The 18,960-nt window shown below is 42.0% G+C and overlaps 1 protein-coding gene across 1 annotated transcript in view; it reads left to right on the top strand.

Annotated features, from left to right (window-relative positions):
* taf1 (TAF1 RNA polymerase II, TATA box binding protein (TBP)-associated factor) overlaps nucleotides 1-8,153 on the top strand; it is a 56,068-nt gene extending 47,915 nt beyond the window's left edge. The window contains exons 32-41 of the mRNA XM_080013662.1: nucleotides 49-171; nucleotides 840-932; nucleotides 1,017-1,101; nucleotides 1,230-1,297; nucleotides 2,106-2,222; nucleotides 2,875-2,982; nucleotides 3,296-3,391; nucleotides 3,880-4,108; nucleotides 4,560-4,728; nucleotides 6,160-8,153. Coding sequence (XP_079869788.1) covers nucleotides 49-171; nucleotides 840-932; nucleotides 1,017-1,101; nucleotides 1,230-1,297; nucleotides 2,106-2,222; nucleotides 2,875-2,982; nucleotides 3,296-3,391; nucleotides 3,880-4,108; nucleotides 4,560-4,728; nucleotides 6,160-6,394 — 1,323 coding nt within the window. The 3' untranslated portion in view covers nucleotides 6,395-8,153. The remainder of the gene's footprint in view (nucleotides 1-48; nucleotides 172-839; nucleotides 933-1,016; nucleotides 1,102-1,229; nucleotides 1,298-2,105; nucleotides 2,223-2,874; nucleotides 2,983-3,295; nucleotides 3,392-3,879; nucleotides 4,109-4,559; nucleotides 4,729-6,159) is intronic.
* The last annotated feature ends 10,807 nt before the right edge of the window (nucleotides 8,154-18,960 follow it).

Raw genomic sequence — 18,960 nt, 5'->3', positions numbered from 1 at the left:
TGTTTTCTCCCACTCTGACACTTACACACTTTGCTTGTGTGTGTGCAGAAGGAGGACCGGCTGGTGAGACTGGAGAAGGCCATCAACCCCCTGCTGGATGACGACGACCAGGTGGCCTTCTCCTTCATCATGGATAACATTGTGACGCAGAAGATGATGGTGGTTCCTGATGTGAGTCCACTCCTCAATCCTCTGCGTGACCTGATGTTTAGAGTTAACTTATGTTTTGTTCTGCACTGAACAGTTAAAGCAACATTTCATTCCGAACTGCTAGAAAAGCTGCTAACTGACTAGGCCTGGGCAGTATAGACAAAATCAAATATCACAATGTTTTTGACAAAAACCTTTATTAATAATTTGACAATATTTTGGCAATGACTACTGGGGCTTTCATAAAATATTACACACACAAAATATCCAAGAATCGATCATTAGTAATGTGGATATTATGACCAATCAGGTAGGGGCATTGATTAGAACAACCAGAAATGTCTATAGAGTTAAGAACATTGCATTACTGACAACATTTAACTATATCACAATATTACGATCCCAAAATCCCAGACAATATTGTCCCATATCATTGTCTCATACCAGATATATACTTTATTTATCCACAGTGGGAAATTATGAATAATAAAATAAAAATATGAAAAAGTGGAATATACAATATAAGCTCAGTTAACTATACACATTAGAAATATAAAAACATGGCAAGATAATGGAAAGTACAAGTTGTTCTATGCAAAAATTGTTTGTGCGATACAATTTCCATTTAACGTGAATATACTGTATATGTATACATTTTTTGATGCTCCCCTCATCACTTTCTTTTCCAGTCATGGCCCTTCCATCATCCTGTCAACAAAAAGTTTGTGCCAGATTATTACAAGGTCATTGCCAACCCCATGGATCTGGAGAACATCCGCAAGGTGAGAGAGATTCATCCTCCTGGGAATAGAAACAGTATCTGTAACCTTCTTCTCCCTCTGTCTTTCTGATTTGTGGCTCAACAGAACATCTCCAAACACAAGTACCAGAACCGTGTCACCTTCCTATCTGATGTCAGTCTGGTCCACGCCAACAGCATCAAGTACAATGGTCAGTGTTGCCATTTAGGACAATCCTGCCACCTCCAACGCTGACTGTCTGTCTCACTGCTTAAAATCTTGTATCGGTTTTTGAATATTAAAATATTTGTAAATATGTAAGAATTTTTTTATTTATAGGTGCAGACAGCCCGTACACAAAGACCGCCCTGGATATTGTCAACATATGCAAACAGACCTTGGCAGAGGTATGTGCTGTGCGGCTGCATTTTCTGGCACTTCCAACACATTTTGTGTAAATCTGTTGGGTAATTTCACAGTGTTAAGGCCACAAAAAAAAAAAAAAAAAAAAACTATGGTAGTCTGGAGGCCTGGCCAAACAAAACGGATGGAGGAAACTGGGCCAACCACACAATGGGCCGTAGGACCCAGAGCCCCCTCCCCCGACTACTAAAATAAGTAATAAATAATAATTAATAAAATAAGCGAAACTAACAAACTGGACTACCAGACCCCCATCTGCAAAATAAATAAACAAGACGCAAAAGAAAGAAAACAGTCAGCAGGCTACTTGGTCTGAGAGCCCGTTCTTTCTCCTCCAGCCTCCCTTAAATAAGGGGAAGACCCACCCACTAATCACCTGGTAAGGAACACCTGGGAAAGAGAGAAGGAGAGCGGGAGAAGAAGGGGAGCACGTAGCACACAGCTAAAACTTAGCTGTGAAATAAGCTTTTAGCTTTTTTTTTTTTTTAGTCAAAGCTATTCTGAAAATGACTGCTTATAAATACAAATATTGCAAAAAAGCTATTGATTGGCAGCGTGAAGGCAGTAGGTGATTGTACGCGGTAAAAAGGTCAACAGTGTGTGTATATACTTATATAAAGTGACCTTGGGTTCCGCACTTATAAATCAACATTATTATTTATCATGCACCAGACTACTATTAAGCAGGGTTTTCCATTTTTTTACCTAAGCATACTGAATATTATTATTATTATGTTTTATTATTATATGTATTTTTTTATTTATATATTGTTTTGAAAATGGTCCTACCAGTATGACGAGCACCTGACCCAGCTGGAGAAGGACATCTCTACGGCCAAAGAGGCTGCTCTGGACGCTGCAGACCTGGAGAGCCTGGACCCTATGACTCCAGGCCCGTACACCCCGCAGGTAGGACCAGGACCAGGCCCAAACCTAACCCTAACCGTGCTGACTTGTTTACTCACACAACTGCTCTATGACCACAGCAGGGTATCTACAGGGCATTAAAAAAGTATTAAATCAAGCCAGAGAAACTAAAAAGGCTTAAATGTTCATATATTTAGGTTGGTGAAATTGAGGATGTGAGCAGTCAGAAATAACTAGAATTTCACTAACATTAACACCACAATGAAACATGGGCTATGCCCCCAAAATGTCAACAAAATACATTTTCCTAAATATCGTAACTATTTATAGAGCAGAGAGCTTAATTTTACAATACAAAATTGATCATGAACTAATATTAAATGTGAATTGTTACACAACAAAAAGTAGTGTTGCTGACTCCAAAATGATAATAAAAGGAGGAAGACAAAGGACATTTGTCACAGGCTGTAACTGCTGTTGTCGTGAGAATGTTGGCACTGTCATGGAGAACCCCCGGACCAAAATATCTAAACTGCACCCTCCACACCCTGTCCTTACTCCTCCTCTTCTCACTTCTGCAGCACTCCCTATTTTCAAACCCTCTTGTCTTCAGTCACTTTTCTAATCTAGCTCTATTAGTGTAATCACTCTTTTCCACCAACCTGTGCTTTTCTCCTTCCGTCCCATGTGCCAGTTGGCTGATCTGTTTGACAGGGGGCCTTCAGGGAGTCTTCACAGAGAGAGCAGCAGCTTGTTCTGTGATGCTTCTCTAATGGTCACTCCAGAGAAGAGAGGGGGGCAGGTAGGGAGGGAGGGAGGGAGGGAGGGAGGGAGAGAGAGAGAGAGAGAGAGAGAGAGAGAGAGAGAGAGAGAGAGAGAGAGAGAGAGAGAGAGAGAGAGAGAGAGAGAGAGAGAGAGAGAGAGAGAGAGAGAGAGAGAGAGAGAGAGAGAGAGAGAGAGAGAGAGAGAGAGAGAGAGAGAGAGAGAGAGAGAGAGAGAGAGAGAGAGACTCCTTCCTCTACCGGATCCTTTGCCTTTCAGCATTCAGTCATTGACGAGGATAAATGTGTGAATTAAAGTGGTTAATTTCCATCTTGCCGTTTCATGTCCCTCAGGGTCGTCATGGTAGAAGGCTTGGGGAGGAAGAGTCAGACGTGGACATCGAAGGCTTCGAGGAGGACGACGATGGCAAACCCAAGACTCCAGCTCCTGTAAGAAAGGCTAAGTTATGGGAAAACGTGCAGAGGGCACTGAAGTCGGCCAATTTTCAGACATGAAGATATTAGTTTTTCAATTTGTGTAGAATTATAATTATGGGCTTTGCATCAGCAAATTGGGTTTTTGGCCATAATTAACATAATGCATATGCAGTTAATCGGTGGGTCACAGTTATTAGTTAACGATTTTTCATAAAGATGGCCAAAATCATGTGGAGGATTTTAAAATCCTCTAAATCCTCTAATGCTTTTTTTTGAAAAGTTATCCTGGGTGGGTCTGGCCAGTGGAACGTAGACCACACCGTTCCTCAAATGAACAGACATTATTTCTTGAAACGCTCACTATCTTCAGTCTCCAGGGTAACATGACTCAACAATTCCACACACCGATTTGCTGTTGAAATGGTCGAGTGGCTGTGATTTCTAGTTTGACGTTTTCGTCAGTCTAACGCGTATCTCAACGTTCCTCTCCATCCCATCAGGCTGAGGACGGGGAGGGAGACCTGGAGGACGACGAGGACGACGATGAGATGTTGCTGCCGCTGCACAGGCGGCTGCACAGGCAGCTGCATAGACAGGAGGACGACGACGATGAGGGAGAGGATGAAGGCTCCAGCCGTCTGCCCCAGGCCAGCGTGCTGTACCAGGACCTGCTCATGTCCGACGGCGAGGACGATGCCAGCGAAGAGGAGGGCGACAATCCCTTCTCCTGTAGGTCCAACATGGAGGCACTTTGGTTTTTTAACTCATTGTCAATAGATGTCGAGGTCACAGTCGAGTTTACAACCAAAATAAAATACGATTAAGATGGATTTTTATTGATACAGCAGCTTGACAAGAAGGATAGAACAAGGAATACATCCAGTATTTATAGATTGATTTAAATTAAAAGAAAATTAATATAAAGAGTAAAACAATTATTTTAAAATGGAAAATTATATATATATATATATATAAAATTAGAGTAATGATAAAGTATATTTTTTACTTTTAATTTACTTTTTTATTTACATTTATAGTAAACATACAAATACTTGTGAAGTGCAAGAGAGTTGAGCACTGTAATGTATTAATGTCCAATAAGCAGGAAGTTTAATCAAAATTTCCCCATAGCAGTGTATGGATTGTCATATGACCGGCATGCTCCATGTTCCTCCACCAGCCATCCACCTGTCAGAGAGTGGCAGCGACTCGGACAGAGAGGTGGACATGCGCCCCCCACTCCCCCACAGGGCTCACCAGGAGACAGCCCGCATGGGGATGGACCAGGACGAGAGCATGATGTCCTATGAAGGGGACGGCGAGCCGCACATGGAAGACAGTAACGTCAGGTACTAGGAAAATGGAGTTGATAAATCACTTTGCGATCAAGCAAAAGTCTGCTTGTGGTCACTGATACTCAAGGTTTGTTATATCAGTGTGCACTTTCCTACCTATGGACGGGATATCTGTGTGTAATTAAAAAGGCAGAACATTTTATTTAGCATCAATTCAGGACAAATTGTATTAATTTAAAACAAAAAAAGTAAAGAAAAGTCCATACATGTACAGTATTTATTACGAATAGTAATAATCAGAATTTGGTTACATTTCTTTGCACCACAACTAGCATAAAACACAAACAGTTTCATGGGGGTGGAAGAGAACACTTAACTCACAATCTGTAAGTTACTTACCTGGGTTGGATTTGTTCGATTAGGCAAGCGTCATATCGCTACTTGTCATGGTTTTCAATATCGCCCCATTCCTATATGTTATTCCCCCACAAATTAATGAATGTTGTTTTGCTTCATATTGTAATATCAACTGGATAGAGGATACAGACTTAGTGTTTAGTTGAAGCCAGCATTAAAAAGGTATTTTAAGAAATCTGAAGTCCAAAACCATAAGCTGTAAGGGCTGTAAATGCTGAGGGGGCCCTCACTGAGACAGTCACATAGGCCCCACTGCCTTACTTTACTGTATGTTGCATACTGTATCAATGCACTGGGTTACTGCATACTGCGCTGTATTGCTTTTCTGTTCGGTGTTACTGTATTGCTGTGTCTTACTGTTGTATACTGTATATCTCTATACACACTACCTTACTTTATTCACATGCCACTTCACTGCACATATCTGTATATAAAAAAAGCCTATTCCATATACATAAGTCTATTCCCTTTATTTCTATTTCGTACCCCCACTCAATATATTACCCTTTTGACTCTTATTTTATATTATTCTAGTTTTAACTGCATTACATTTTAGGAATCAGTTAGTTTAGTTAGGTAGTAATTAGGTTAGCTATTGTGTTCAGTTTAGTATTGTGCATAATCAGGGTGGGTTGCAATGACATTTCACTGCATATACTGTGTGTGTGTGTGTGTGTGTGTGTGTGTGTGTGTGTGTGTGTGTGTGTGTGTGTGTGTGTGTGTGTGTGTGTGTGTGTGTGTGTGTGTGTGTGTGTGTGTGTGTGTGTGTGTGTGTGTGTGTGACAAACGTCTTGAGAAAGTAAACTTAGATATTGAGAGAGACTCTAAGGTCTTGTGGAAGAATTTACTTTGTATTTCTCCTCAGAACTTTTCTTTTTCCATTGATTTCCATTTGGTCCGAGGTTTTCCGAAGCAGTATCTCGTGGCCATTAGCTGATCTTCAGTTTAAAGCACTGCCGCATTCGCTTCAACACTCTGCTCTAATGGTTGCTGCTTGGCTAAAACAGATGCAATGCAGATACCCTGAGATGGTGTGATTTTATTTTGTTTATTTATTCCCTGTTTCAGTTATGGGAGTTATGAGGAGACAGAGAGCCAGAGCCAGAGTCAGATGCAGCCTCCTGGGATGGACAACGGAGAAGAGTATGGAATGAGTGAGGAGGAGGATGAGGAGGAGGATGAGGAAGAGGAAGTGCGGAGGAGGGGTCCAGCTGTCCTCTCCCAGGTGCAGCTGAGTGAGGATGAGGAGAGTGAAGAGTTCCACTCCATAGGAGGGGACAGCGACATGGACTCTGATAATTAGGAAAATATTCCAGGACCTTTTAAATACCAGAACCTTTTTTATACATTGTGTCAAAATCAAGACTAAACTTCTCAGCCTAAATTGTTGGTGTACTGTAGCTTTGTTTGCCAGTTGCTTGTGTTAAACATGGTCACCATTTGAGCTGTTTTTCGGTGCTTTAAATATGAAAACATAAACTTGTGATCACCAGAGTTGGTGCTCTTATGTTCAGTTTTGCCATCTCTTCATGAGAATTTACATTGTGCTGATCTCCATTGTGAAATTTACAACAACACATATTGATCTGCATGGTGGCATTTACAAAAGACTGAAAACTAGGTTCTCTTTCTTCAGATGTTATAGCATCAGTTTGCAGTCCTAAATCTCTTTTTCTCCCCATATTGTCTTTCTATTATCTGTTCAATTACAAAAAAGTTTTTTCTTTGTTAAATCTTTTGTGCTACAAATCTAAATGAACCCACAAATAAATGAAAACCATTTGTTTGTAAAACATTTTAGTGTAATTGCTTAGAAAAGACTACACTTTTACGGTACCGCCTGAATACTGAGTAATGTGCATTACTGGAGGAAGTAAGGATGTAATTCCCGAGGAGAAAATGATAAGACAAAGAATCACAAACATAGCCACCTAATCATTTAGATGAAGTGCGAAAACCCATATAACCAGGCAGTGAAAGTAAGAGGGTTTTGGAAGAGTACAGAGCATACAGGGTATTGTGCAATTCAGATATATGATACCGTAGAACTTTCTAATAACCTAATATTTCCTGACTGGGTTTCTGTCTTTTTTTGGTCCCAACCAGTGCAGGACAGTCTGATTATTAGTCTGCACTGATTAGTCTGCTTCATTTGAAAACAGTAGTTTCAGTAGTTCCTATTCACTAAGCATACACAGGATGTATATTTTAATATTTTTCTGTAAAATTGCAAAAGTCAAAGCTTACATATTAGTTTCTGCATGTTCTGACACTTGTCAGGTAAAATAACCATCTGATATTCCATGAAAGGATTAAAACAAAAATACTATTTCAAAAAAGGTTTGATAAGTGATTTTAGGTTAGAATGTTGGTACCTCAATACAACTAGTTTTGCAGATATGTTTGTTACTATTTTTTTGGATGTAAATGCATAGAATTCTAGGTTTTTGTTTTTTTTAAACCTCCAAAAAAATGTGCAGGATGTTCCCTTATGACATCCATCACCTTCTGATGGGGAGTGAATTCCTGCACCAAGCTAACACGGATGGCCTCTCTGGAGAGAAGAAGACACGGCCGTGACTGGACAGGTAGCCTACACCAGCGAAGCGCTTGGCTTGTGAGGAATCCTGTAGTTGGAAGGACTGTGGGACTGGGATCTTTGCAGCCCGTCAAAGGACGCCTTCTGGAATAGTGTTTGCACCCAGGATTGTTGTGACCCCACCAATAGGCCACTGGACTCTGTGAATGATTCAGAGAGTGATTAACTCCGACTCTGTCCCTTTCTGGGAGATGATAGATCTGGGGAATACATATGTTTTCTGGTGATTCAGAGCATCATGGCACCATTGGGCATTGCTCTTTTGACTACTTAAAATGATTAGTTCACGATTTTCCAACCCAGAAAACTCATTCAAATGTTGGTTCCCATCATTTACGACGACTTCATCAGCACAATTGCGCTGAATGTGTTACTATGCAAATCTTACCACTTTGCGACAGCTTCTCACTGTCCTTATGGAGTCCAACGGACACAGGCAAATATCTAAGCCTTGAAAAAACATGTAATCTCCTTTTTGAAAATTGGGTAACCATAAATAAAAAAGAAAATAATGGGGGTTTTTTTTAAGCCTGAAAACTTCTTTATTCCAACACAGTGAGAGTTGCAGCAGATGTGCATACAATCACATTTGCTCATTTTCATAAATTATGTTGATATTGATGAGGGTGTTTAGAGCTACAGTAACACAAGACAACCTGACTGGGGCCTTGTGGTTATGGGAGAAGCGAGGCAACCGGTTCCATCCACAGGGTACTGGGCATCGTTCTCCAAACTTTTGCTCTTCCTGACAGCCTGGAGAGAGCGCAGACTGGTCCTCAGAGGGGAGCTGCTTTTCGGTGCAGCTTCTGCAACACACACTAGGATCAACTCCAGGGTCAGTCAGTTAGTCTGTCCCTCTGTCCATATGTCCTACATGCAGGGAATGGGTCTCTGGAGGCCATTTCCATCTACTTATGCCTCATAAGTAGATGGAAGGTGAAGTATTCATGGCAAACCGTTTTAACATTTAATCCATAGGACGAACAAGTAACTTGTTGTGTCACTAGTGCCATTTCTTGCTGTTACAAGTAACACTTTTTTTTTTACTGGTAACATTTTTAATTTAATTATCAAGCTGTTTTGACTAGTAATTTCTCATGAAAAACGTACGTTGTTACTGGTAAAACAAAAAATGTTACTAGGAACAATAGGAAAAGTCACTATTCAATATGTACTAGTACTCAATTAACAGTGACTAGTAACATTGAAATCGATACTAGTAACCATCAGAATATTTACTAGTGTCTAATAAATAAGTACTAATACCTAATACATTTTGACTAGTAAAACCAAAATAGTTACTAGTAACTGTTGGAACAGCAACAAGTAACTAAAATATCAGCCACAACATTAAAACTACTGACAAGTAAAGTGAATAACATTGATTATCTCGTTCCAGTGGCACCTGTCAAGGGGTGGGATATATAAGACAGCAAGTGAACAGTCAGTTCTTAAAGTTGATGTGTTGGAGGCAGGAGAAATGGGTAGGCGTAAGGATCTGGGTGACTTTGACAAGGGCCAAATTGTGATGGCTAGACGACTGGGTCAGAGCATCTCCAAAACAGCAGGTCTTGTGGGGTGATCCCAGCATGCAGTGGTTAGTTCCTACAAAAGTGGTCCAAGGAAGGACAACCGGTGAACCAGCAACAGGGTCATGGGTGCCCAAGGTTCATTGATGTGAGTGGGAAGGGAAGTCTAGCCCATCTGGTACGATCCCACAGAAGTGCAACTGTATCAAAAAGTGAATTGAAAAGGTTCATGCTGGCTATGATAGAAAGGCGTCAGAACACACAGTGCATTGCAGCTTGCTGCGTAGCCGCAGACTGGTCAGAGTTCCCAGGCTGACCCATGTCCACCGCCTACAATGGGCACGTGAGAACTGGACCATGGGAGAAGGTGGCCTGGTCTCATGAATCACGTTTTCTTTTACATCATGTGGATGGCTGGGTGTGTGTGCGTTGTTCACCTGGGGAAGAGATGGCACCAGGTTGTACTATGGGAAGAATGCAAGCCAGCAGAGGTAGTGTGACGCTCTGGACAATGTTCTGCTGGGAAACCTTGGGTCCTGGCATTCATGTGGATGTGACTTTGACACATACCTCCTACCTAAATATTGTTGCAGACCAAGTACACCCCAAGTACAGGCAATGGTATTCCCTGATGGCCGTGGCCTCTTTCAGCAGGATAATGCTCCCTGCCACATTGCAAAAATTGTTCAGGACTGTTTGAGGAACATGACAAAGAGTTCAAGGTGTTGACTTTGCCTCCAAGTGTGATGTGCTGAAACAAAAAGCTCAATCCATGGGGGCCCCACCTCGCAACTTACAGGACTTAGAGGATCTGCTGCTACCGTCTTGGTGCCAGATACCACAGGACACCTTCAGATGTCTTGTGGAGTCCATACCTCGACGGGTCAGAGCTGTTTTGGCAGCACAAGGAGGATCTAAGCAATATTAGGCAGGTCGTTTTTATGTTGTGGCTGATCGGTGTAAGTAGTCACTTTTTAAAAACGATTAGTTTGTCTTATGGATTTAATGTTAAAAACGTTTGCCATGAATAAATATTCTGAGATTCTGAGGATAAACAGACACTGTCGAAATAAGTAAATTCACAATGGTTGTAATTGTATTGGAGTAAAGAAAACAGAACTTAAAATCGGATATGGCTGATGCTTACTTCTATCCAATATATTCTTTAATACACGGCGTGCCACCGCACGTTTCTCCCATAGGCACGCAAGGACAGATTTTTCCAATTTCTCTTCTTGGTTAAATGAGGCAATACCTCATTCTGACACAGTCAAGGCCGGTGGTATCAGTTTTTGGGCTAATTGTACAGCTCAGTTTACATGAAACACACATAACATGACTACATTTGTTTTGAGAGCAGAACCCACAGCTAGGATGAGAAATCTAGGAATTAAGTTTATCAAACACAGGATAAGATGTAAATTCCTTTGTGCAAGCACATACCTAAGAGTGTCGTGATGAATGGTAGAACGTCTTGATGTTATCTTGTCGTCTTGGTGATGAATGGTGGTGAATGGTGGGAGCTGGATACGCATCATCAGTAGTGTATCCTTGGATCTTGGGATGTTTCGGCCTCTACACTATACACCCTCCCCAAGGTGGCCAGCTACAGGCTGATCGGACCTGAGCTTGCATGAGTCCAGACTCGTCACGAGAAAGAAAGCCATATTGATGGCAGACTTCTCGAGGGCCTATGCATGGCAGGGGTGTCCTACTCCCCGAGTCAAGCCAAAGCTGACCGCACCTACTGGTTTTCTACTTTGGGGCCGAACAAGGGTCTTTCCTCCTCATAAAAAGCCACTGGCTGCTCCTTTCGGCTGCCTCTGATGCAGCTTTGATGGCTGAGCGCTGGTTCTGGCCTCGAATTCCCAGGTCAGCGACCAGTCTGGTGGTAGATCTTGCCACAAACCCTCTGCATCCCACCTCCACTGGGCGGACCTCAGCGTTCCAGCCACGGTGTGCTTCAGCAGCGAGCTCGGCGTAGCGTAGGTGTTTTCGCTCATAAGCCTCATCCACTGCGTCCTCCCAGGGTACTGTGAGTTCCATAATGTACACCTTCTTCAGAGGAGGAGACCACAGCACCAGGTCAGGTCTCAGGGTAGTTGTAGCAATCTCTGGAGGAAAAACCAGCTGTCGGCCAATGTCAGCCAGCATCTTCCAGTCACGGGCTAAGCGTAGCTGGCCTCGCTCAGATGGTGTAGAGCAGCTTCTGGTTACCTTAGCCCCCTCACGGACAAAGATAGTTGCCCATTGTTGGTTGGATGCTGGTGGTGGTGGTAGGGAGTTGGTGGCAGTTCGTTTGTCCTCCAGAGTGGGTGCAAGGACCTTCAGGACTTGGTTGTGACGCCACGTATAACGTCCTTGGGTGAGACTGGTTTTACACCCTGTAAGAATGTGTCTGAGGGTGGCTGGCATAGAACATAGGGCACACCCCGGGTCTTCACCAAACCACTGGTGAAGGTTGACTGATGTTGGAAGGACGTCGTATGTAGCTCTGATGGAGAAGCTCAACTGTCTTGCTTCCATGGCCCACATGTCTTTCCAGCTGATCTTCCTCCTCTCCACACTGTCCCATCTTGTCCACAATCCTTGTTTGCCAAGAGAGACTGCCTTGGCCCATCGTGCAGCATCCTCCTGGTGACGTACTTCCTCCACCACCATCTTCCTCCGTTCTCGTGCTGTGGCCTTACTCCACGCTGGGGGGGTGGCTGTTAGCCCAAAGCCTCCTCTTCCTTGCTGAACATGGCTCACAATGTCAGCATGTTTGAGGGCTGCTGTTGCCTCCTCCACTGCTTTGGCTGGTCTCCATTTGCGGCCAGTGGTTAAGGTTGGTGCATTGTTGCTCACCACTATGTCTCTGGATTCATTCAGTGTCATCTGGAGTCTTGTTTTTGCACACTTAAACTCCTCTGTGAGACTGGTGAGGGGCAGCTTGAGGATGCTGTCTCTGTAGAGGCCTATGGTGGTAAGGCATCGTGGAACTCCAAGCCATTTCTTGATGTATCCTGTGACTGTTCTTTCCAACTTCTCTACAGTTGAGATTGGTACCTCATAGACTGCGAGGGGCCACAACATCCGGGGTAGGAGTCCAAACTGCAAGCACCAGGCCTTTAGCTTCCCAGGCAGTTGGGTGCTGTCAATGGACTGTAGGCCACTGCTGATGTCCTTAGGCAGTTGTTGCACCTGGTCTTTGTCATTCAGGCTTGCATCATACCACCTCCCAAGGCTTTTTACAGGGTGCTAAGACACTGTTGGGATTGGGTCTTCTCCGATGAAGAATTTCAGGTCAGAGAGCACTCCCTTCACAATTGAGATGCTTCGTGACTTGGATGGTTTGATCTTCATACGGGCCCACCTGATGTTCTCTTCCAGCTTCCTGAGCAGCCTCCTGGTGCATGGCACAGTGGTGGTCAATATTGTAATGTCATCCATGTAAGCTCTGAGCGGAGGGAGGCGCAGACCAGAGTCAACCCGCTGTCCACCTACAACCCACTTTGAGGCTCGGATGATGACCTCCATTGCCATCGTAAATGCCAGAGGTGAGATAGTGCACCCTGCCATGATGCCTACTTCTAGGCACTGCCAAGAGGTGGTCAAGTCAGTGGTGTTGAAGCAGAACTGCACGTCCTGGAAGTAGGATTTAACCAGGGCTGTGATGGTGTCTGGTATATGGAAGAAGTCGAAGGCAGACCACAGGAGTTCATGGGGCACTGAGCCAAAGGCATTGGCAAGGTCCAGAAAGACTACATGGAGGTCCCTTCTCTCTACCTTTGCCGTTTGGATCTAGTGCCAGATCATGCTGGAATGTTCTGAACACCCGGAGAATGCTGATATTCCTGCCTTCTGTACAGATGTGTCGATGTACTCGTTTCTTCGCAGATACTCGCCCATCCTCTGTGCAATGACACTAAAGAAGATTTTGCCCTCAACATTTAGTAGGGAGATTGGACGGAATTGGCTGATGTTCTCTGCATCCTTCTCCTTTGGGATGAGGACTCCACCTGCCCTACGCCACACTTTAGGTATAATCTCCTTCTGCCATGCTGTTCTCATAAGCTTCCAGAGAAACCTCAGGACATCTGGTGCATTCTTGTACACCTTGTATGGGACTCCATTTGGCCCCGGGGCTGATGCTGAGGCACATTTTCCAAACTTTCTTTCAAAGTCCTACGAGATACAATGATGAAAGCCTTGGAAGTACCTACCAGCTGACTTCATCCTGCACACATTCGTCCACATTCAGGAGCGTCACCAAGCCCGGAGCGGATGGCTCTTCTCTTGGTCCGGCATCCCACTCCATCTGCCCCTGCTCTGCAATGTTAGTGCCAAGGAGATGGTTGCGGGGTCGTCCGGTCAGGGTCACCATAGGACAGGTGGAAATTATCCAGTATTTTTTTTGGTGATTGGCCCTCGTCGCTGCCTCAGAATCCATCCAGATGTGGGGATGTGAGCGTGGGTTGCTCCCCAGACTGCTTTCAGGTTTGTCAGGAGAAAGACAAAAGCTGGAACTCGGTGGTGGTTTGGAAATATTCCTGCTCATCGTCTGCCGTTGGAGTTCCCTTCTCTGAGAATAAAATGTAAACCCAATCACATCTTCAAGCTCAAACTCAAAACCTCCTCCGCCCTTAATGCTTGATAACATGCTCATCACTGAACAACCCAGATCTGCTGGGCTAAGCAGTGCTGTTTAGTTTAGAGCCTCAACAGATTGGATGACTTCAAAGCTGTGCCAAGGGCTTAGGTGGATTAAAGAGTTCACAAGACGGCCCTAAAAATAAGAGCTACCTGAGTGACGGGATCAGCACCTGAATGACTAAATTATTTCAAAATCTAGGTGTCTCCACACAGCCTTGATAGGTGTACATCACATTTATTTCCCTTCTTTTAAACTGACCTGGGCTTCACAAAAGCAAATCACAATATTAACGTACACCAGTCATACGTACATACGTACACATCATAATCACTTTTATGGATAGAGAATTTTTTTTCCTTGTCAGCTTCACTTTTCATATCTTTAAAAATCCAGTGAATTTTAACATAAATTTAAGAAGAGGAGTGTACAGTGGAGAGGGGTATTGAGTATTTATTAAAGATTATGATTCAGTGTTTGGATTATTCAGTGGCTTTTGTTGATGTTTTTTTTTTTTACCAGCAGTGCAGTAGACACTGGCACTGATGTTTGCACAAGGTGTCACTTTTGAAATGGTTGCTTCCTCACTGCAGATTATTTCATTGCATATTGTTCTATTCAGGCACTTCCTCAAATTGCATTGGTCAAATTGACTGTTGGTCACCTGTTATCCCTTCTGAAAAAAACAAAAAATAAATAACAAAAAAACAATTGATTTGGAGAGTTAAATATTCCACTATACGTTTATAGGAGGTCTTACTGTGTCTTAAAAACATTTTACTGTGTCCCATACATTCAAAAAGGTTATGTATTTATTTGTTGGGTTTTATATTATTATTTAGTTTGCAATTTTTGTCTTGTGGTTCAATCATTTCAAGAACATATGATTTAATTCCACTGCGAAAAGGGCATCTTCAAAAAATGTAAATATGAAAATATAATATAAAATATAAATATATATTTAAAATTATTTTTTATGGAATATATTGTTATTGTTATTATTATTATTATTATTAATAATAATAAAAATAATAACAATAATAATAATGTAAAACAATGTATTATTAATATTAATAGCACTGTTATCAATTCAATATTATTCGGCCTGTCCTTTTATTTCCAGGTTTTTTAGATTGGAAGCCACAAGGGCAATTAAATGAATTATGTTATTTATATTTATAATAATATAATAATGTATAATAATACTACTACTAATAATAATAATAAAAATGATATTTCAGATTTTCCTTTATATAATTGTATAATTATTATAAAAAAAAAATTTCTGTATTTCCTGGAGATTTGCGTCACGTCTGTTTGTGTTGATGCTTCTACACCTGCGCGTTGGGCGCTCAGTCTCACTTTGTCTTCTGTAAAATCGCCGATTTTCCCGACCCGTCTCACTCTTAAACTTAATTTAAAAACGGACGTAAGAAACCTGTCTACTATTTCACGGGTGTGCAAGAATGCCGTGTAGAGAAGAGAAGCCCACTTTGAAAATGTAGTCCATCGAGAAAGTACTCGAAACGGAAGAAATGAAGAACGAAGAGTCGAAGCCGGTCAACGGGAACACGACCATGCAGGTGAGCGCGGAAGGATGTTATCAGTGTTAATAATAAGGCTGCTGGTCAATGCAGTGATGAACTACAACTGGAACTACATTCTCATGCGGAAGGGGGTCCCCACAGGCGCTTTGTGGAGCTCAATGTGGTGATTAAGCTACGGTCGTTTCTCGAATGAAGAAGTCGAACCGGTCTGTCCACATTACAGAAGGCGCCGGTTGATGCCGCGACACAAACTACAAAGGACAATGGAGGCGGTATTTGTATTAAATACGGTATTTTTGGGGGTTTACCTCATTGAACCTGGGAAATAACTCGTTCACTCACGCTCTCTTTTTCAAAGGTCAGAAAAAAACAATAAAAAATACAATGTGGACGGCACGATACTCGGATTTAACTTTGTCTCGGGTTATAGTGGGTCTTGCCTTGTATACAATGGGAATTATTTGTTTGAACACGTTTGGGCCCTCTGTTATACACAAATGTACACACACACACACACGCAGACGCACGCACAGTACAGGTCATCGTTTTTTAATTGGTTTGTTTTACATTTTCAGAATACATATACTGTATATTTTCACAAAATATATAAACTCACTCTTACTAATGGAGGTGAATTTTACTTTTGTGGTAAGATTTTATTTGTTTATTTTTTGGTCAGCAAGGTTTAAAATACTGCCTTTTAAAATAAATATCAAACACAATGCGGATGTAAAAAAAACCCAAGTAAAAATTATGCAGAATAGATCTGATTTTGACCTGACCAAAATGTATAAAACTAGCGGTGGTTCGGCAACTTTTTTAACAGTGATGGAGGAGTTCAATCCCCTAGTGAGTGTGAACCATTTTGCATGTGGTTAGGTTCACAGTGGATGTGGTTTTTAAAGATTGTCACCAGTCAGACACCGGATGAGAACTTTCTCAACTCATTACACGTCTGTTTGAAACACAGGATTTGCAAGAATTTCACACACCTCACAAAATCACCAGTTACGTCGTCAACTTTCCTTTATCATGTAGTTTCTTCAGGTTCTATATTAATTATAGTCTCAACAACTCCCAGCTTTATAGTTAATGAGTATTAATAAATAAGTTGATAAATATTATAATTGGAGTTATGTTCTTACTACTTACTATAATATTAGTTTTCAATTATTATATTTAGTAGGGTTTAATCTGTGTTGATTTTATCAATCTTAAAATGTTAGCAAGAATTATTCTAACTAGCTTAGAACAATCAGTTAAAGCGGAAGTTCTGACATTTTGTAGAGACTTCCTCTGCAACATGATGTATTAAAACAAGTTCCCCTCCCATGCAGAGATAAAATCATGCAGGGCTGAGACAGGCATGACAAACCTTTGACAAAGAGGAATAACCATGGCCTATAAATACAGTTCATAACATACAAGCTGCACTTAACCTTCATCAAATAACTGTAATTTCACCTTAAATTATTATTATTTTTTTCTTAAATGTTCTTCACTTATTAAGCAATTGCAACTATTGCTCTTGTCTCATTCAAAATGAAAAGCTTTACAATAAGGCTGGGTTGAATCATCAGTTGGAAACCCGTCAGTCAACTGAGATTCTTCAAGTCAAGTCAAGTAAAGTCACACTTTATTTATAGAGTGCATTTCATACCAGGGCAACACAATGCGCTTTACAAAGAAATACAAAAAAGAAAGAGAGAACGTAGTTGTCAGCTGGTCATTACAAAAAAATGCCCCTGAAGCAACAGCAACAACAAAGACATCAAAAACACCAATAAAAGCGACTCCAACCACAGTGGCAGCAACAGAAAACAACAACAGCAGCAACAACAACCACAGAAACAGAAACAACTGCAACAGTAACATCGACACCAGTAGCAGCAACAACAACAGCAGCAATGTACACGCCAAGACCTCACCAGAACCGGAAGTGGTAGCTCTCACCGGAACTGGAAAGGTCACTCAGGTTATAGATGGTTAAGTCGAGGTATAAGGTTACGTTAAGTTGAGGTAAAAGGTAAGCGAGAGTTAAGTTTAGGTAAAAGGTTAGCAGCAGCAACGACAACACCAGTTAATGTATCAGGTTAGTGGCACCAACAACAGCACCGGCAGCAGCAGCATCAATGACAACACCAGCAGTGACAATACCAGCAGCAGACAACGGCAGCAACAAAAACAGCAACAGCACACAAGTGAAGACGTCACCGGGACCGGAAGTAGTAGCTCTCACCAGAACCAGAAATCTCCTCATCTGTATTGAGTCAACAGTGTGTACCATCTCATCTCAACAAAGTAAAGCACAGCAAAGACGTCACCAGAACCGGAAGTGGTAGCCCTCACCGGAATCGGAAATTTCAACTGTGTTCACCATCTCATCTTAATCCAGACACGGTCCTTTAATTAGCGTCCCTAAGTTTTGGGTCAAATTTCCAAACAGACCTCGGGAGGGAGATCCTGTTGACTCTCTCTCCGAAAACACACCCTTCTTATAATCCTCTAAGTGTAATATCACAACAGAAACAACCACAGCAACAATAATAGCAGCAACATCAACACCAGCAGCAACAACAGCAACGCACATGCAAAGGCCTCACCAGAACTGGAAATGTCACTAGGTTAGAGATATTAGAGATGGTAGTTATGTTGAGCTGAGGTACAAAGTTAGAGATATTTAAATTAGGGTATAAGGTTAGGGATGGTTAAGTTTAGGTATAAGTCTAGGGATTGTTATGTTTAGGTATAATGTTCGAGATGATTAGGTTAAGGAATAAGGTCAGAGATGGTTAAGTTTCGGTATAAGGTTAGAGATGGTTAATTTTTTTATTGATTGGTATTGAGTCAACAGTGTGTACCATCTCATCTCAATGAAGTAACGCAGAGCAAAGACGTCACCGGAACCGGAAGTTGTAGCCCTCACCGGAAACGGGAATTTCAACTCTGTGCACCGTCTCATCATAATCCAGTCACGTCCTTTAATTAGCGTTAATAAATTATGGGTCAAGTTTTTCATTCTGATCTCGGGAGGGAGATCCTTTTGATTATCTCTCCGAAGACACACCCGTCTTATAATCCTCCCACTGTAATGTCACAACAGAAACTACAACAACAGCAACAGAAATAGCAGCAGTAGGAGCAGCAGCCACAAAACAACAACAGCAGCAGAAACATCAACTCCAGCAGCAGCAACAAAAAACAACAGCAAAAAAAAAAAGTCGCGCAGTCGTTTTTTTTTGTTTTGTCAATCAGTGTGCATTACAATAACAGGATAAAACAGATCGAATCTTACAAAAGGCACAGGGAATCATAAATATATTTTTATGTCTAATCAAATGTGGCTCTCTGTGCGCCCCAATTGCCGTGCCCTATTCCTCCAAATAAAACAACTAAAAACAGCGTGGGGGTGGGGCACGTTGGAACGGGCACGACTCGTAGAGTCCTTAAGATTATTTTTTGTCTAAAATGCATGGAGAGGTGGTGATCGGGGAGAGAGTCACAGAGAAAGTGTCCTCGTTACACACAGTTTCGTTCCCTACCGTTCCATACGCACTTGTT

The sequence above is a fragment of the Zeus faber genome (genome assembly GCF_960531495.2).
Source record: "Zeus faber genome assembly, chromosome: 14".
In the NCBI taxonomy this organism is placed as follows: Eukaryota; Metazoa; Chordata; class Actinopteri; order Zeiformes; family Zeidae; genus Zeus; species Zeus faber.
This window is presented reverse-complemented; position numbering and strand designations above follow the sequence as displayed.